The sequence below is a fragment of the Helianthus annuus genome, chromosome 13 (genome assembly GCF_002127325.2).
Source record: "Helianthus annuus cultivar XRQ/B chromosome 13, HanXRQr2.0-SUNRISE, whole genome shotgun sequence".
NCBI lineage: Eukaryota > Viridiplantae > Streptophyta > Magnoliopsida > Asterales > Asteraceae > Helianthus > Helianthus annuus.
In genome coordinates this window covers 149113842-149132868 of record NC_035445.2, presented here as the reverse complement: position 1 = coordinate 149132868, position 19027 = coordinate 149113842, and the positions used below count along the sequence as shown (strand labels likewise).

Genomic DNA, 19027 nt, shown 5'->3' with positions numbered 1-19027 from the left:
GCGTGGCAAGGGGCGTTGTTGCCCCTTTAACGTCGTGTACATCATCCCGGGTTAGCGTTTTGGTGGGTGTTGCCTGTTTGGCATGGCAATAGTGCTTGGCGTGGAACGCTGGCCCGAGGTGACGTGTTTCTATTATCTTTATCATTTAGTACGGTTAACCGATTTATCATCATACAACCTCCCACCTATTCAATCATATGATTTTCAATCTTATATTAACTAAATAAATAAAGATTAATATTCAATCTTATCATACTTTACATTTATTTAACCCGTACAATACATATGGTTCTTATAGATATAACTTATTTTATTATTTAATATATAAAATTACATTTTTTCAACTCGTGCAATAAAGGAGACTTTTAAAAAGATAATGTTTTATTATTTGTTATATAAAATTCATTTATTCAACCCGTATAATACACGGGGTTATAACCTGGTAACATTATATAAACTTTAGGATACTTTAATAAAAGTGTCTTAAACAAAAAAAAGGTAAAAAATAGTTCCGTTGCCGGGACTTGAACCCGGGTCTCTCGGGTGAGAGCCGAGTATCCTAACCAACTAGACTACAACGGATTTTGGTATGTTTTTGAAAGAAATTTCTAATAACACGTTGAAAAAGACATTACGTATATTTTTTCTGTTATTATTGAGCTACCTTCGTTAACAAACCATATTTTATACATTCATATGTTTTGTTGCGGATATCACGATAGTCTAAATTCTCATAAAAAAGGCTTATATAAAACATATATTTTTTTCCTATGAATTAATCATACATTTAATTAAATTATGAATACAAATAAAATAACTGGTTGTTCATCAGCTTTTATTAGGTTATACGAAACGGTGTTAATAAGAAATCAACGGACATTTCCAGACACATTACTCAAAAGAACCGGCACAATACGCGGAGTTACTAAAATTCTATCCATATTGTTTACTAAAATTCTATCCATATTGTTACAAACATACCGATTTATTTAATTTATTTAAGTCTAATCCATTAGCTCACAACAGAATTGTTGACACATACGATCTTGACGTAGCAAGTCGAAATGCCAGCCCTATTCAATTTTTAAGATTAACTGTAAAATGAAAAAAAAAAAACATTCGTGACATCTAACAAAAGATAATTGATACAATTGTAGACAAATTATAATTTATAAATGAAGTAAAATTAACATAATTTTCATAACAAACAAATTATACCAATAAAAAAACAATATAATTAAGCAAATTCTAATTGGGGTGAGAAAAAAAAAACATGGGTTTGGCCTGACCAGACAAACTCGAGATCGTCTAACAAACCAGTATTCAATGTAAGTCTCGGTCCACAATATTTAGTGAAATTGGTTTTGGTTCAAACTTGAAAGATACATGTGGACAACCCATTAGCTCGATAGCGAGTCAAGAAAACATATAACCTAAATATTACGTGGGACCGAAACGACTTGATTGTTGGATTATTCATCTTCGTGATGAATTCATAGTCAAAGGGCTAAAGTTTGCTTGAAAATAAACACAAGAGCGGAAGGGCTAGATTGAGGAAAAATCTAAGCAGTATTGAACTCTCTCTATCATCGATAATGTTCTTTTTATCGAGTGAAATGCTCTAATAAGTCGTTTCATAATTGTTGCTACAACAAATACAAGACCAAGGCCTGTAGCGATATCTCCAGGTAAAAGGGTTTAGGGTTTCGATTAGCCTAACGCAGGTCGTGGGGTCCCCCCACGTTTGCAAGACGTGGAGAGATGTTCACTTGTATTGTTGTTATTCTCCTTAGATCCTGAACTGATTAGAAATCAGCCCAGAAAGCAATCGTTGGAGAAGAAGAATTATTTAGTGTGAAGAAGAGAAGCAAGCATGAAGCTAGTTCTCATGGGAGAATAAGAAGAGAAGCAAACATGAAGCTAGTTCTCGAGATGGAGAGGAAGAATCAGAGAGTTAGGATGATTCCTACTGATTCTGGAGTGGTTACAATGTTTGCCATGGTCTGCTTCTTATAAGGGATGATATTTCTCAAAGGGGAAACATTGGACTAGTGAACTTGGCTTGCAGTGAAGGGCTTACCCTTTTAGGGGTTAAAGGGTTTGGACCTGCGGACAAAAGGGTGTACTCTCCCACATGTTCTGGTTGCGGCTGGGCAGGAGGTTTCACACGCAAAGGGTGATGTGACAAGGCTCTGACTTGTCCTTCTTACTGTTCACGCCAGCTGACGATTTCTGAACCTTTTAACCTTTTAAGCTGTTGTGTCTCTAATCAGTTTATTAAGGTTTGAGCTACCCCCGTCATCAGCCCCCCCAAGTCAGAGGAAGTTGAGGCTTTTTGGATTTGAATTTTGAAATGACAGTTAATGTGATGGATGGCAGTTTTTTGCCTTTTGCGTAATAATAACTGCCTAGACTTCATTTTTTTTCTTTCGATCGTCTCTCCTGGGTGCTAGCAAAGATCTGTATGTGAGTTATTGTTGTCTCACTCGAGAGGAAGTTGAGGCTTTTTGTAAAGAATGGGGGATTGATCTAAAGTTTAATCCGGTAGCTTCGGGTTTTAGATAAATCGATCGATCAGTGTCCCGCTGGTTCGATTGCTATTTTTTGCTGTCATTTCGAGATTTCCAACTTGTGTCATCCGTTTTCGGTCTTTGTTCTGAATATTTTAGAGTATTATCGTGTGTCGTTTGGTCAGTTGCGTCCTCAAGGTCTTGCTGGGATTTTACACTTTGAGGTTTTGTGATAGGGTATGAACCATCGTTGTTGTTCCGATGTTTCTTCCGGTTGACCAATAATGACGATTGGGTCACGTTTGAGACATCCCAAGTTGATGTTTGTTTGACTTCCTCAATGGTTACTACCTTTGGTTCTTGGAAGGACCAATTTTTCTGGATTTCTGAGTCCATTGTTCCCTTCAAGCTTGTTTGGAGGCACCCTGATGCTGTGTTAAACAAGCTTAAGCCATTTGAGTCTGAACTAGATAGTTGGTTGTTAAAAGCCATTAGGAAGTGTCCTTCAAGGCTTCGTCCCTTTCCTGAACACCTTTTAGTGTTGATGGGTGTGAGCACCTTGTGGGACAAGCCGGGTCGTGACCCTGTGCTCATGAGGTATGATCAGGGTATGATGTTTTGCCTTATGTTTTATCAAGAGTGATGATACCTCTGATGTTGTTTTGGGGATGCTGAGGCCACCCCCGGTGAAGATGTTGTTGCCAGGGTGCTGAACACAGGTTCGAGGGTTCAGGTTATGTGAACGTTCCAAATGTCAAAGGCTTTACTAGGGTCGGTGTTTCCAAAGTTTCTACCCGTTGTTTAACCTGACGTATGTTAAAGGGAGTTGACCAACTATCGGCCTCTGAGCCAGTATAATGTAGTGATTATTGAGATAGAAAGTGAAGAAATGGTTGAATATAGTGGGTTTTAAAAATGGTGGGTTTTGATGTTACTGGGAAGAAGAAGGAAGAAGAAAATGAAAAGATTGACTAAAATACACTTCCTCTTTATTTTAAATTTTGCCACATGTCCTAATCCTATTGCTTCCTATACTTCATAGCCAAAATAAACTTCCTATTTAATTCTCACCCACAATATTAATACCACATATTTTAACAATTAAAAAAGAGTAAACTGCCATTTTGGTCCCTTTGGTTTGGCCAGTTTTGCCACTTTAGTCCAAATCTCAAACTTATTACATCTGGGTCCCTGTGGTTTGCATTTTGTTGCCATTTTAGTCCAAAATCCAAAAAACCTATTTTTTTACTGTTGCAACCTCCTATTTCGTCCTGTAGTGCAGGGGCATTTTGGTCCATGTTAATTTATTATAACGTTTCAGTAATTAATAACATCTATCTTCAAGAACATCATCAAACTTCATCATCAAAACCCAGAAAATCAAGAACATCATCAAACTTCATCATCAAAATCCAGAAAATCAAGAACATCATCTTCAAGAAAATCAAGAACCCAGAACAAAACCAGAAACCATCACAAAAATCAAAATACAGACAACAAATCAAAACAAAAACCGATTTGTAAAAAGAAACGAGGCTCAGATCTGTATCTTCAAGAACATAATCAAACATCATCATCAAAACCCAGAAAATCCAGAAAATCAAGAACATCATCTTCAAGATAATCATATACATATATAACGGAGGGTTGTTGAAGATAATCAAAATCACTGGCGGAAAGATGCGGCAACCACCCTCAGAAACCCTTGCTCCTCTCTGCCTCATAGAGTAAACTGCCATTTCGATCCAGATCTGCAGTGCCACCACCGTCACTCCACCCGCCACCGCCCCACCACCTGCCCTCTCGCTAAAACCATCCAAAAAAGACGCACAGCCGCCGGAGCTTCTGCTTCATTCTTTCACCGCCACCACCATAACCACCGCCACCACCAATCTCTCTGATCTCTAACCCCCACAAACAATCAGATCAAAATATTTCTGATTTCGATTCAGATCTGAAACTCAAAGCTTTTCTCTCCAATACACACGAATGAGAGAGAAACATGAGAGAGAGAGAGGAACGCAGAGATGACGATGACGATGGTGGATCTGAGTTTCGGTAGGGACGACGCCGGAGTGGTGCTCAGGTGGGACGATGATGATGATTTATTTTGGGATTATGTTGATCGATCTAGGTCTCAACTTAACTGATCGATTTAGAGAGAGAAGAGAGAGAGAGAGTCTGTTAAGGTTTTATGATGATGATGATGATATTTGGGGATGAAGTTAATTAAGAAAATGTAAAATGAAAAGCAAAATGACCAAAATGCCCCTGCACTACAGGACAAAATAGGAGGTTGCAACAGTCAAAAAAATAGGGTTTTTGGATTTTGGACTAAAATGGCAACAAAATGCAAACCACAGGAACCCAGATATAATAAGTTTGAGATTTGGACTAAAATGGCAAAACTGGCCAAACCACAGGAACCAAAATAGCAGTTTACTCATTAAAAAATTAACCAAATAACAAAACCTAATAAAAAAAGGGTGAGAATGACATTTTTAACTATAGACTCCTAGTCTACAAGTCAACTTTTTTTTAAGACTAAAGGGTATCGTTCGGCTCATCCCCACGGGGATGAGCCTCCACGTAGGCGGCTCGTGGGGGATGAGCCTCCATGAAGGATGGAAGGGGATGGAGGATGGGGCCCCACCTCATTATTTTATAATTTCCTAAGTTTTAATTTAATAACCTAAGGTAATAAAAACTTTATAAAAATTAAAAAATACAACATAAAACAACATAAATAATTTCATTTCATAACATAAAAAAATTACATTTTCTAAAAAAAATTACCTAAAAATAAAAATAAAAAATTACATTTCCTAAAAAAAAATTACCGAAAATAAAATAAAAAAAAAAAACCTACGACGTCCATTTTTTTTCACCTCTTCCTTCATCCTCCGATAAACCTCGCGTTCATCCTCCGGAACCGAGTCGAGATCCAACCTCATAATCCTAAAATCTTCCGCTCGAGCATAGTCGGACGACACGGTTTTCTTGTGAGTATATTTTTCGGCCGCGAACTCTTTGAACGAACGGAATTCGTTTATCAAGTCGTCCATTTTTTACGATGCCTTCTCGCCCCTACCTCCACTCGAGCCGCCACCTCCACTCGAGCCGGCCGCTTTTCGCTTTCCGGCCGCTTCTTTTTTTGCTTTGTCCCTCCTGGTGGGACGTTCCGACTCGTGAACGGGCAACACATCCTCGTCATCTTCCGGGTCGTCGTTTATGTCGATTTGACAACGAGCGGTGGAGCCTCCCGCACTATAACTTCCGGACTCGGAAGTTTTAGTGCGTTTGGCCGTTGCGACCTCATTTGGAACCGGCTTCCATTTTTGTTCTTTCCTTACAACGTTCCATGCTCGGAAGTGCGGGAAAGGCGTTGGATTTTGAGAGTCCCACTTGGCGATAGCAAGGTTAAGAATGTCCTCGTCGTTACTCCCGCTAGGAGGAGAAAGGTAAATTTGGTTATAAATCGCGTTAAAGTTGTTGATGACCTTGCTCATTTTACGCCACTTGCCCGAGACGGATTCGATATCACGAGCCGGACCATGCTCCATAATCGCGTTAAATCTATCCGTTGTCTTCTTCCAAAAACTACTACCCGTTTGGTTGTTTCCTAAATTTTAAAAAATATTGCATTAGTAAAAAAAATTTAAATTTAAATTAAAAGTTTGGTTCATACCGACTATCGGGCAAGTAGAGGCCTTAACAAACGCCATTGCTAGCGCCTCCTCTTCTACTTTCGTCCAAGGTCTCCCCTTTGCTCTCGGTTTTGGCGCGGTTTCGGGTTCAACCTTCTTTCCCTTCCCCTTGTTTTTTTTTGCGCGTGAGCTCTTGCGGTGGCGATTCGGGGACGACTTCTTCATCATCATCGTCAAGTTGAACCGGGGGTTGCGATTGCGATTGGAGTTGTTCAAACGTGTTGCGTTGCATGATTTGTTGGAGCGTTTGGTATTGTTGAATTTGTTGAAGTTGAGACATTTGTGAGACGGCGTTGGGTGTTTGTTGGAAACCCGAAAACGGAAATTGCGAAGCCCCCCACGAAGGATCCATAGTCGGAGTGTAAGCGGGACTCGAAAAAAAATTAGGTTGGTTCGGATTGGGATTATTCGGGTTGGGGTTGTTTGGGTTGGGGTTGTTTGGGTTGAATGGATTCATGATTAGAGCAAATTGTATAAAAAATATGGAGTGTTTTTATAAAAAAAGGAAGAGAATTGGAGAAGAATGGGAGAGAATGGTATAAAAAAGGATGAGATTGTGGTATTTATTTAAAATGAAAATGATTTTTTTTAATTAAAAAAGCCGTTGTTTAACGGCTATATCATTCAAAAGAGGAGCGGCGGACCCGGCTGTGGGTTGCCGGGTGTGACGAGCCGAGTCCCGAGGGCGGTGTGGGGGACCGGCGCCGGTCTTAGCCGGGCCTCAGCCGACCCCCATACCTTCTAGTCTTACAGGTATTCTTTTTCGCTCAAATCTGATTCTTAACAAACTCCAAACCCTCAAATCAGGCATCTCTTTCAAAACTTGTTCTCGAATATTTACTTGGTTATTGACCTATGTATTAAAAACAAAACGAATTGAACAGTAATAATAAATTTAAATATTCAAAAGAGAGAAAAATAAATGAATGAATAGTATCGGGTACCAGTACTGGTATCAAATTTACCAAACTGAGTGTATTTTTGGTATCCGTTCGGCACCGGTATTCACCGTGTTTTACCCTCAAATACCGGTGTCGTACCAGTACCGTCCGTATCAAGCCGTACTGTACCAGGTATATTCGGTATCGGTACCCATTTTTCGGGATTTCGGTAACGGTATTTTCGGTACCGGTTGGTACCGAACTCATCAAAACCTGTAGCAACGTACCAATGCAAGTAATTGCACATTTTAGATTACTTTTTATACACAGAGTAAATAAACTGTATTTCGTTTGAATGAGGTTTTATATACACAACAACTTATTTTGCTTTATTTTTTGTCTTTTTACGTAATGAATGAATTGTAGCATGTAAAATTAACTTGGATATTTAGATTATTGATGAGCAAATCGTATCAAATCCTGTAATCAAACCGGTATCGTATCGGTACCAAATTTACTATACCAAATCATTTTCGGTACCAATTTGATATCCACCTTTTGGCGTTTTCAGAATCGTTACTTTCGGTTCGACATCGGTCTAGCACCATACCTATATTTATTGATTTTTACCTTCAAATACCATACCGTATTGTACCGAGCATTTTCGGTGTCGGTACCTAATTTCGATGATTTTCCGAATCGGCACTTTCGGTGCCGTTACAGATACCGAGCTCATCCATATTTTAACGTGTTAGCACCGTAATATCTGAACTGAAAACAACCGAATTTCCAACGTGTAGGACATGTGGGTCCTATTATTATATATTAGGTTATTTAAAATCGCTTTTTTAGGACGGATTGGCTATCCTTTTCACGACATTTTTATTTATGTTTTGATATTCGGTATCTGCTTGTCGTTACTGACACACGTTTTGCAGTCATTGGGTCCCCGCCGCAACGCGCCGGCGAAAATTTAACTAGTTTGATTAATTGCGAGATTATTGTTTATTATATTATACATACATATATTAAAAATAGAAGCAAATAAATAGTGTTTTAAATATTATCATAATATATAGTTTTTTTTAAATACTTTTATTATCTTCTTTACTTTTAAGTTGGATATGATAAGCTTGTGTCAACCGGTATTGGTATCAAAAATACCGGTACAGTTATCGATGCATGAAGGTAAAAAACGACACCCATCATGATACAGAAAACGCCAAAAATCGGTATCGAATTGATTTTGAAAATATTTTCGTTCGGGAAATTCGGTGCTGCTACCCGGTACCATTTGCTCATCCCTGATCACGAGTACCGTACGAACAACAACGGTATCGTGCAACTTTTTTTGATGATTTTCTTTAACTTTTAGTGATTTCTTTTTTTAGTTAAGAGAAAAGTGAATCACAAATTTTGTCATTTATCTTTGTACTTAATTTTATTTAATTAAATTATTGATTAAAGGATTATGTTGTTAGTTTTATTCTTTGATTACTACGTTGCAAGATTATTTGAATATTTTAGCCTACTTTGTAATAGTAAATGAGTAAACTGTCATTTTGATCCATGTGGTTTGAGCATTCTTGTCATTTTAGTTTAAATCTCAAACTTTTTAAATCTGGGTCACTATGGTTTCACTTTTATTGTTATTTTAGTCCAAAATTCAAAAGGTCCTTTTTTTACTGTTCCAACCTGCCTTTTTTGTCTTTTAGTGCAGAGGTATTTTTGTCCAACTGATTTTCATTTAACATATTTTTAATTTAAAAATACATTTAATTTCTTTAAATACCCTTATTAATATACATTTTCCCATCTTATTCCTCCTAAAGATCTTGAGGGGCATTAGTGAAAAAGCTTTTTGAAGTCACCTACATTTGCAAGTTACAATCTACAATCTCTGGTGCCATCTTGATCTAAATTAGGTATTCTCCATCTTGATTTAATCTTTATCAAATAAATTGATATAAGATTTTGGAAGTCGTGTTGCGCCTTTCTTTTTTGGATCTTTTACAGTTGGCATTCTTTTGGATGATGGCAATAAATCGAGGGTGCTACTTTTTACACCCTCCTATTTACTTTTTTCACCCCCCTCCTCTCACATACTTACAGGTGGGGACTGCGTGGGACCGACAGTTTTCCTCTCACAAGGGGGGTGTAATCAGGAAGGAGTGGGGTGTGTATAGAATGGGCCTAAATCGAGTTTCCGCTGCTACTCAATAACAAGAACAATAATCGATCAATCATTCTCTCAGTATTATTCTGGTCAGAACTCTAGCTGTTCTCTGTTTTGTCTTTATTAATAAAATCATTCAAGTTGAAATTTATTTCTTAACTGATTGTTCTTGTTCAAGTTAATCGGAAATTAATATTCTTGAAGGATTGTTGATTCATATAAATGAACTACTGACTTTAAATTAGGATATAATAGTTTATGTGTTATTTAGATTGTTTACAAGAGTTGATTTTACAGGATTCAAGAAATATTAAAAGATAAAGATGAAAACAGGGATATAATAACTTTGGTTGACTTTGATCTAAAAAAGGGAATTGGTTTCAGAGAACTTTAACACTACGATGGTGAAAGTAATGCGTTGGGGTATGGGGCTTGGGTTGGGGCGTGGCCTTTTGGGGTGTGGCTTTCAAGCCGGGCGTGGGGCGGTATGGCCATGCCACATGGCTGAATCTCATTGGCTCACCCGCCACGTCAGGCGGGTTTTTTAAATTTTGAAATTTAAAATTCAAACGGTTCCCCCATCCCCCCATCTTCTGTAACCGCCACCCGGGTTCCCCTCTATATATTGTAACCCCAACCCACTGGTCCCCCCATCCCACGAACCGAAACCCCACTGGTTACCCCAGTCTTGAACCCGCTACCCCGCTGGTCCCCCCATCCCACGAACCCAATACCGCTATGGCATCCTAGACCCGTGAAGAAGAAATGACACTCGTCACTAGCGTCGTCGACGCTATGAAGGGGCGGCCGCCGGGCCAAACAAAATATTGGACGGAAGCATTCGCGCCCTACCGACATAACGTCGGTAACGACCGCCACAACCTCAACGCGTGCCAACATAAATGGCGCGAGCTACGGCCCAAGCTCGAGCGTTTCAAGGCTTACTACGAAGCCGTTCCCGGTGGCGAGTTAAGCCACGAGGACCGGGTGGCGGTGGCGAACATAGAGTTTCGAGGCAAGGAAAACAAGGCGTTCGACAAGATCGACCTTTTTGAAATTTTTTTAACGCTCTAGGTTTTTTTATTTTGTAATTTTTAGAAATTATGTAATTTTTTAGGACTATGTAATTTTTAAAATTTTAATGAAGTTGTAGGTTTTTTTTTATAAATGTTATGTGATTTTTATAAATTTTTTGTATTTTTTTTTTAAATTTATCTGCCACGCGGTGCACCCAACCCAAGCTCAACCCACGCCCCGCCATACCCCGCGGACACGTAACCAGGCAGGGGGGGGCTCCCTTTACACGTGTCACCAAATGCCCAACACAAGCCCCACCATACTCCACGGTCTAAGATCGAAATTGAAAGGGGATGGGGAAATGTATTTGGGAGGAAGAAGATGGGGAAATGTATATTAATAAGGGTATTTAAAGAAATTAAATGTATTTATAAATTAAAAATATGTTAAATGAAAATCAGTTGGACAAATATACCTTTGCACTAAAAGACAAAAAAGACAGGTTGCAACTGTAAAAAAAAGGACTTTTTGAATTTTAGACTAAAATGACAATAAAAGTGAAACCACGGGGACCCAGATTTAAAAAGTTTGCGATTTGGACTAAAATGACAAAAGTGACCAAACCACAGGGACCAAAATGGCAGTTTACTCTAGTAATATTTTGTCAATGTTAATTTGAAACATATTGGTTGATTTGAGTTTAGTTTTGTAAATGTATAAAACTAGGTTTTTACCCGGGATTGCTTCCCGGGCTCGAGAAACTTAGTTATATCAATTATTATTTCTTATTAGTACGACCTCATTACATCAAACATCTCATTGGATTCAACATCAATGTTTTCACATCACCGGGATTGCTTCCCAGGATGCAGAAAGTTTAATATACTTTTAAACAAATGAACGATCAGTATCTTACAAGAAAAAAACGTTCAACAAACAATAAATTCACAAAATGTAACTCTACATGTGATCCTTATTAATGGATAGTTACCATATTATTATAGTAAGGAACCCGCGCTATGCTGCGGAACACGCAACACACTAACACAAACACCGGTAGTTAGTCCGTTAGCTAACCTTGTTAGGATCGGAGGGTTTCGTGATTGTGTTTGTTTGTATAATTTGAACAAATCAAATAGAAATGAACAGAGTTTAAGTGCAGCGGAAATGAACAACAAACTTTGTAAACACAATCAAAGAGGAAGATAGTTTTGATATACATTTGCTTTTCATTAAGTTGAAAGATTACAAATCAAAGCAAAAGATTACAAGCATGCTTACAAACTAAACTCCCCCTCAGCCTGTTACTCTATGGTTGGTTGCACAAGATGAAAGGATTGAATTGATGAGAAGAACTCACTCAAGACGATCAAATGTAACAGTACAAGGTACTGCTCCATTTATAGACAATCCAAACAACTGAGGCATCTCAGCTGACGTCACCATGAAAGCGACGTCTAACAGCCTAACAACCTGTAACAACTGTTCCTATACAAATACTGCTATTATTAACCACTGATTCTACATAAAACAAGTAATATACTAAAGTACTGCTATCCTCTTCCATCAGTGCTTTCCTCAAAGTTGATCAGTCCTTGAGTGCGCAATGCTTTGTCATCAGTAGATAGAACCAGCAGTGTTTACTTCTTCAGGGCTTTGTCAGCAGTTTAAAGGGTAGCAACAGTTGTATACGGACAGTGGATAGATAGCCACCAGTTTTGGCTTTCATTATCTGTTCCTCTGGTAGGGTTCAATCCTAACAATCTCCCTCTGGAAGAGATAATGCCAAAACCCTTCATTATTCTGGATTTTTATTTCTCATCAGAAGTTCCCTAGCTTGTCTTTTAAATTCTTCTTCAAAGTCTTTGGAACTTGAGTCATCCTCATCCCTGCACAGTGAAAGTTCAAGAAGATCCTGCAAATCTTCAACACCAAGACCTAGTGCTTCTTTCCTTGATATGTACTTCACTTCCCCATTGGATCTGACCAAGGTCAATACGTGGGTCTTTTGATCAGACATCCACTTTAGTACTTTTGAACCCAATGGGTTTCTTGGGAGAGATTTATTTTCTGATGAGTTTGAAGAAATTGGTCTTGTAAAAAGTTGTAAACTTTCAGACATTTGTTTGAATGCCATTTCGATGACATTATTTGATGCAACTATATCTTCTGCAATCTCTCTTTCAATCTGCTCTTGCCTCTTCTTTTGATCTAGTTCAATGTCTGTCATGTCTGAAGTGTTTGGTGATGCAGGTTTGGTTAATACCTTTTTGGCGAGGTATTGAAGCTTTGCTGATTTGTCTTCTTTTAGATCCATTTTCTTGATGGCTTCTGTGAAATACTCAGCTTCCTTTTCTTTTTCTTCTTCACTGGTCAACAGTTTTCCTTTTTCTTTGTTTTCAACAATGATAGGGTTATCTGCTGATGTGATCCGTGTTTAAGAGCATCAATCTGCTGTTCTAGCTTTTTGTAATCAAGCTTCTTAGAAGTGTCTGAGACTGTTATCCTTCTTTTCTTAAGCCTTTCATAAGCCTCGTCGGTATACTGCTTTGTCCATTTTGCTATGGTTTCAACAGTATCCACCTTAGCATCCACCAGCTCTTGCTTCTTTCTTTTATACTCAAAGTAAGGTCAGCAATGAGCTTTTTGAATTTGTTCCAATTTGGAGTTGTCTTCTTCTTTTTTGGATCGTTTTTAATTCTTTCAATCCTGTTTGCCTTATGCTTTAAAGCAACTATTGGCCATTTTTCAAATTGTTTTTCTTCAGCAGGATAGAATTTTTCTTTCATGATATATGCAATATATTCTTTTCTCATTTTATTTCGTTGATCTGTCTTTTCTTTGTTTAGATCTTGTGCATAGTCTTCCATCTGCTTGACCTTAGTGAGTAAGAATTCCAATTTTTCAGAGATGGCTTCGTCACTTTGACCTTCACATTCAACTTTTGCTCTTATTTTAGCCTGTCTTGCTTTGAGCTTGAGATATTCATCCATATCTTCTGGGACTATGAAGCCGATGAGAGAATGGAATCTTCTTGTTGAAGGATCATCCTTGGTGTAGAATTGTCTCATCTCATTTTTTACAGCTTCCAGTTCCAGTGGATATTTTGCAGCATTAGGATCGTGTTTGTCTTCATCTGCCCGAGTTATTTTTCTTTTTCTAGAGTAAATTTTATTCACTGAAGGAGTGCTTTTGGGTGATTTGTTGAGTGGAGTGAAGATGGTTTGAAGTGAAGTGAGGGTAGTGGTGAATGGTGTCTGACTAACAGTTGTTGAAACAACTGGTGTTTCAATTACTGTTGCCATCACAACAGATGTTTTTAACATCTGATGTCTTCTGCTTTTTCGCAGGAGGTGATGGTGGTGATGTGACGTTGATGAGAGCAGTGGTGGATGACTGGCAAACAGCTGTTGAAACAACTGGTGTTTCAACCTCTGTTGTTATTACAACTACTGATGTGTCAGTAGATGTCTTCTGCTTTTGAGCAGGTGGTAATTTGGTGGATGATGTTGTAGTTTTAGGTTCTGGTAGGGCAGTGGTTGTAGTGTGTGATGTAGTGGTGTGTGTTGAAGAGATGGCAGCTGTTTGGTTAGCAGTTTTTGAAACTACTGACATATCAACAGTTTGAATGGAAGTTTGAGTTTTTGTGGTTTGAGGTTTGGAGGCTTTGGGAGGTGGTTTAGATGTCTGTTTTTCTTGCTCAGGTTCAACACACAGGCCATGTTCTATTCCCTTCTTCTTCAACTGCTTCAGTATCTCCCCCTTTTTGGCATTATCTGCAGGGGGGCTATCAAAGAATTGTAGAGTGGAAGGAGCTTTGCTAGTGGTGTTTCGGATACTGGCCTTTATAGCCTTGATTTCTGCTTGAGTATCTTTGAACCTAGACTCCACCATGTTTGTCAGCATTTGTACATGTATTGCATGCTGGTGATCAGCCACTTGTTTTTGTTTTTGGAGCAGGGGTTGGAATACACTCCATAGCTCATTTGCAGCAAGTGCAGGTTGTGCAGGTGCTTGAGCTGGAACAGCAGTGGATTGTGCTTTTTGAGCTTTTAACAGTTGTTGCACCATATCCTTTATTTCAGCAACTGATGTTTCAAGTTTTTCAACTCTGCCCGTTAATTCCTGATATTTTGAATCATCATCCAATTTAATGGAATCATATGTTTCCCCACCAGCAGTGGTTGTACCAATGTGTGACTTAGGACATGAAGCCCAGAAATCATCCATTGATGCCCCTTGTTCTTGGTACTGGGTACTTCTTTCTGGAGCACTTGATAACCTTTCGATGGTACCAGTGGTTAAAACAAACTCACTGGTGGTTACCAGAGGTGCTATAGAAGAAATTGCCTTCAAGGGAGTCTTACTAATGAAACAACTGTCCAAATGTACACCTGTTGATCCATCACTTGTAGTTGCTGCTCCACTTGAACTACCACCAAGTGTTACTTGACTTACTTGTAACTCAAGGGGTGTAACCTCCTCAGTTGCTGCTGGGATAGCAGAGGTATAATCATCAGACCCAGTCACTTGTAGGAGTATGCTCTCAGAGATAGGTGATTGAGAGGAACTGGTTTGTGTCTGAGCTATATCAACTGCATGCAACAGAGGTATCATGCATTGGAGTAATGTCAGGGGTGAGGATAAGGGTGTTGAAAGAGATATGTCCTTGGGATTAGGACTGTGGAAGATGGATCCGAGTGGATCCAGAGCTTCATAATGTGGAGTCCCTGTGTTTACAACCTGATCCTTTTGTGAGGATGCAGGAGTTTGAGGTAAATGTGGAGATCTTCTACAATCTGCTATGAGGAAGTAGCAGGAGTGGTTTTTGGTGACATTTGTGTTGTCACTGGCAGTTGCTCTGGGATCTCATCTTCCAGAGTTGCCTTTGTTTTGGGTTTGGAGGGGTTTCTGGATATTTTCTTTTTGGTCCTTTTGTGTCACACCCCGGTTTCTACGTGTCTCACCGGTGGGCCCGGTGGGGGATTACCGTGACGATGTTGGCAACAATATAGTCAAACCACACAATTATATAATGCACAGCGGAAGCTTAAGATAAATATATAAACTTCAACCTCTGGTTGTAATATCAAATGTATTACAGAAGTTGAATATATCCACAGCGGATCAAAAATAATAAAATATTGTTCATTCAGATGCAGCACCGAGTTTGCGAGACTATGTACGGTGCTTAGGAAGCTAATACCAGCCCATTACGTATAGTACCTGCATTTAATCTTTTTGGGGAAAATACGTCAGTTTACACTGGTAAATACATTCAACTGACACATTTGAAAATGTTTATTAAAATTGATTTGAATGCACAAGGCACAAACTCTTTTATAACTTGGGAAAATTATAATAAAATCTTGTGAACGTTTTACATGTTCTTTTATGCGTTCAGTAGCCCGGGTCGTGCCGGGTTAAAGATTTATAGACACACCACATTGCGTAAAACCGTAGTATAAAAACCAACGGCTACGTCTTTTAATTTAATGTCGACACTTTATACCGGGTGTACGCCTACACCGGGATGTCGATGGTCGTGGCCATTTCGTAAAATGATGCCAAGGATAACCGGGACAACGGTCATTAAACCCCCCAAAGGCTTATAAGAAACAAAACTGTTTAAATGAGCCGATCATATTATTTAATTAACCACCTAAGCGATGGAAGAATACAATGCTCAATCAAGCGGTATTAATATACCGTAACCCAAGCCCATATAGGGGAAATAAGTTAAAGTATTTACCTTTGCAAGTATATTTCCTTAATTGGATTAAATCACCGAGAGCTTTTACTGGGGCTCCTAATCTGGAACGAAGGTTTTAATTAACCTCTTAGAATCCTAACGAGTCTTTATAATGGCCGTAGCCTAGACCGGTTGGTTCCGATATGTATAGATATGGTTTAATCGCGTGAAAGGCGAAAACCGAGAATGGAATGTGATTCTGCCCCAAACGAGTTCAGAGACTTGTTTTATATGGGTTCAAGGTTCACACTCTGGATTTTGGGGTTCAAATAATATAATTTGACCCGTATCGGCTAATTTATGAAAACTAGTTTCATAAGCCGAACCGTGCACGCGATAGGCGAAACGGTCAACCATGAGAGTCGTACGCTTATTTCCTAAGTTAATATGCCTTAAATGGGTTGTGGTATCAGTAGGATACCTCCCGTGACGCCCGTAACGAGTTTAAGTTAATATTATGCCCCGTAGGGGCTTTTCGGTCATTTTAAAGACTTTTAAAGAGCTTTTCGAGTTATACAGGAAATCTGAGTTTCCCGAACAGCTTATAAAGCTTAAAATACTTTATTTATTATTTAAAACCAGTAGCAACTGGAATCGGGTCAAAAGACCTTGTAGAACTCATGTTTTGGCCGAAAAGGGCATATTCAGTATTTACCGAACCGTAGCCATAACCGCAGGTTATGAGCGAGGTAAAAATTATTAAAAATCTTTAAAATTCCCAAAATATTATTTTAATACAGTGGGTAAAAGTTTTTGTGACGAAATCTTGGGTTAGATGAGCGTTATGCTAATTGCGCCGTTAATTACTAAAATTTACTTTAATTGCGCCATTTAGCATAACTCTCATTCTAGACCTCGGATTGACGTGAAACTTTAAGGACATGCTTATAATTTAATAAGCAAGGTTCTGGTCCTTTCACGTGTCCGAAATACTCGTTTTATTTTCAAAATGGCGTTACGGTCAACTTTTAGGCGAATGACGGAAATGCGCAAAAGACTCGGATAACTCATGAACCGATCACAGAGGTTTATACCGACATGTGACCTGGTCCTAAGGGAGTCCTAAGGTATATCTATACCTCACTAAAACGGGTCAGAACTGAAGTCAAAGCAAAAGTCAAACTTTTGCGACATTCGGCTTCGAACCGGGTCAATATAGCAAATGATCGATTCAAACGAGCGCAAACAAGTTTATATACTTAGTATCATATTTTATAAGTGTCAAAACAGGTTTCATAACATATACATTACAGATTATGCATAAATCGCTAAAATAGCTTTCTGTTGACTTTTTAACCGCACGTTTGACTCGATATTTGACATAGTTAGAGTGGTGATCAGGGGGAACCCTTTTAGGGGTTTATTACCCACATAATTACCTACTCAAAACTACTTTTGATCCGTCATAAGACTGAACCATTTGCAAGTTATTGTAATGACAACCGTTAGTTACGACGGTTGTGTTTATAGGCTAAAACTATGGAAATGTAAGACCAAAATGGTTGTGAACGACTTACAGAAGTGTGTTATTGCTTATAGAACAGAGAAGGGTGCTTGGGAGCTCCTTAGAATGATCAGAGATGTATGTTTGAGTTGTGTGAATGTTATGCACATGAGTTTGCTATTTATAGCCAAAGAAAGCACCTAAGATCATCACAACTCAGTCTACATTTGATCATGGATCATGGGCAGGTGTCCCTAAGTGATATGGGTCAAGGGTAGGGTGCCCATGCCTCATTTATTGAGGTTTAATCGTTCACAATGCTCAAAAGGCAAGAAACTACAAAGTTTCTGCATCTGGGCACTTAACGCGACCCGCATGGACATTCCCATGCACTTTAACGCGGGTCGCCTGATATTCAAATATCAGGCGCGTATTTTAGGAGGCTCGCGACCCGCCTACACTTAGGCGATTACTTAACGCGGGTCGCGAGAGGCCAGATTTCCAGAAATTTTAAATCTTTTGTAATGATTATCAGAATCCGGTAATTAATAACGAAATCTTTCGTAATGATTTACCTGACCTTTCGGGTTTGAAGGGGTAACTTTGCGGTTTGGCCCTCGGTTATTTACCGATAGGGGCCTCGTGTTATTTACCCGCATTATAAAGTCCCCGGTTAATTTATTAATTATTTGGGAAAGCCTTAACTTTCACTGTTGACGCTTTTAACCCTTCTCATACGAATTTGAGTATAACTCTCTCGTTTTAAGACGGAAATTTCGCGGAATTTATACAGTATATTCTAGTGAGCGTATAATACTGTTACGAAGCCTTGGGAACGTTAAAGGGTCACTCAGAGGTATAATTAAACATGTTGACACAGTTAACCCCTGTAGTTCGTAATCTCTCACTTTCTTCCGCGTTTCGCTTCCGTACGATTTATGATTTATTCGTTTGAAGGTACAAGCATTTATTCAGGGTTATTATACAGTATATTTACCCTTGTTGACATTTATAACCCTCGAATTTATATACTTTCAAGGTTTGTCAAAATTTGTCCTTTATTTATTACAGATGCCACGTGTAATCAAATGACACGTGTTAACACATCATTGGACACAAAAATTCGAGGTGTTACATCCTCACCCCCTTAAAATAAATCTCGACCCGAGATTTACTCAAATAAATAGGGGTACTTTTCTTTCATTGTTTCTTCGACTTCCCACGTATATTCGGGACCTCTACGAGCATCCCATTTTACCTTTACAATCGGTACGTGCTTTATTCGAAGTTTCTTCACCTGTCGATCTTCAATCGACAAAGGTTTTTCTATATACTTTAAGCTCTCATCTATATGCACATCTGTGTGTGGAATCACCAACGATTCATCGGCGAAGCACTTTTTGAGATTGCAGATGTGGAACACATTGTGAATTCCATTGAGCTCTTCAGGCAAGTTCAACTTATAGGCGACTGACCCGACCCGTTCAATGACCTCAAAAGGTCCTATGTATCTCGGACTCAGTTTGCCTTTCTTGCCGAA

At 38.8% G+C, this 19027-nt stretch overlaps 1 protein-coding gene and 1 non-coding gene across 2 annotated transcripts; both read right to left on the bottom strand.

Moving 5' to 3' along the window:
- Positions 1-509: 509 nt before the first annotated feature.
- TRNAE-CUC lies at positions 510-582 on the bottom strand. Its single transcript has one exon. It is a non-coding gene; the product is annotated as a tRNA-Glu (tRNA).
- Positions 583-5373: 4791 nt separating this feature from the next.
- On the bottom strand, positions 5374-6670 carry LOC110901919 (glutathione S-transferase T3-like). Its single transcript, XM_022148676.2, has 2 exons — positions 6199-6670; positions 5374-6132 (listed from the first exon to the last, which is right to left on the bottom strand). The coding sequence occupies exons 1-2, from the start codon at positions 6386-6388 to the stop codon at positions 5579-5581; spliced, it is 744 nt and encodes a 247-aa protein (XP_022004368.1). The 5' UTR covers positions 6389-6670; the 3' UTR covers positions 5374-5578.
- Positions 6671-19027: the final 12357 nt, after the last annotated feature.

Excerpts from the sequence above, each read along its gene's own strand:
- LOC110901919 (XM_022148676.2), bottom strand. The coding sequence starts at position 6,388 with ATGATGATGAAGAAGTCGTCCCCGAATCGCCACCGCAAGAGCTCACGC. Across the intron at positions 6,133-6,198 it reads CTCTACTTGCCCGATAGTCG|GAAACAACCAAACGGGTAGT; the intron begins GTATGAACCAAA and ends TTTAAAATTTAG.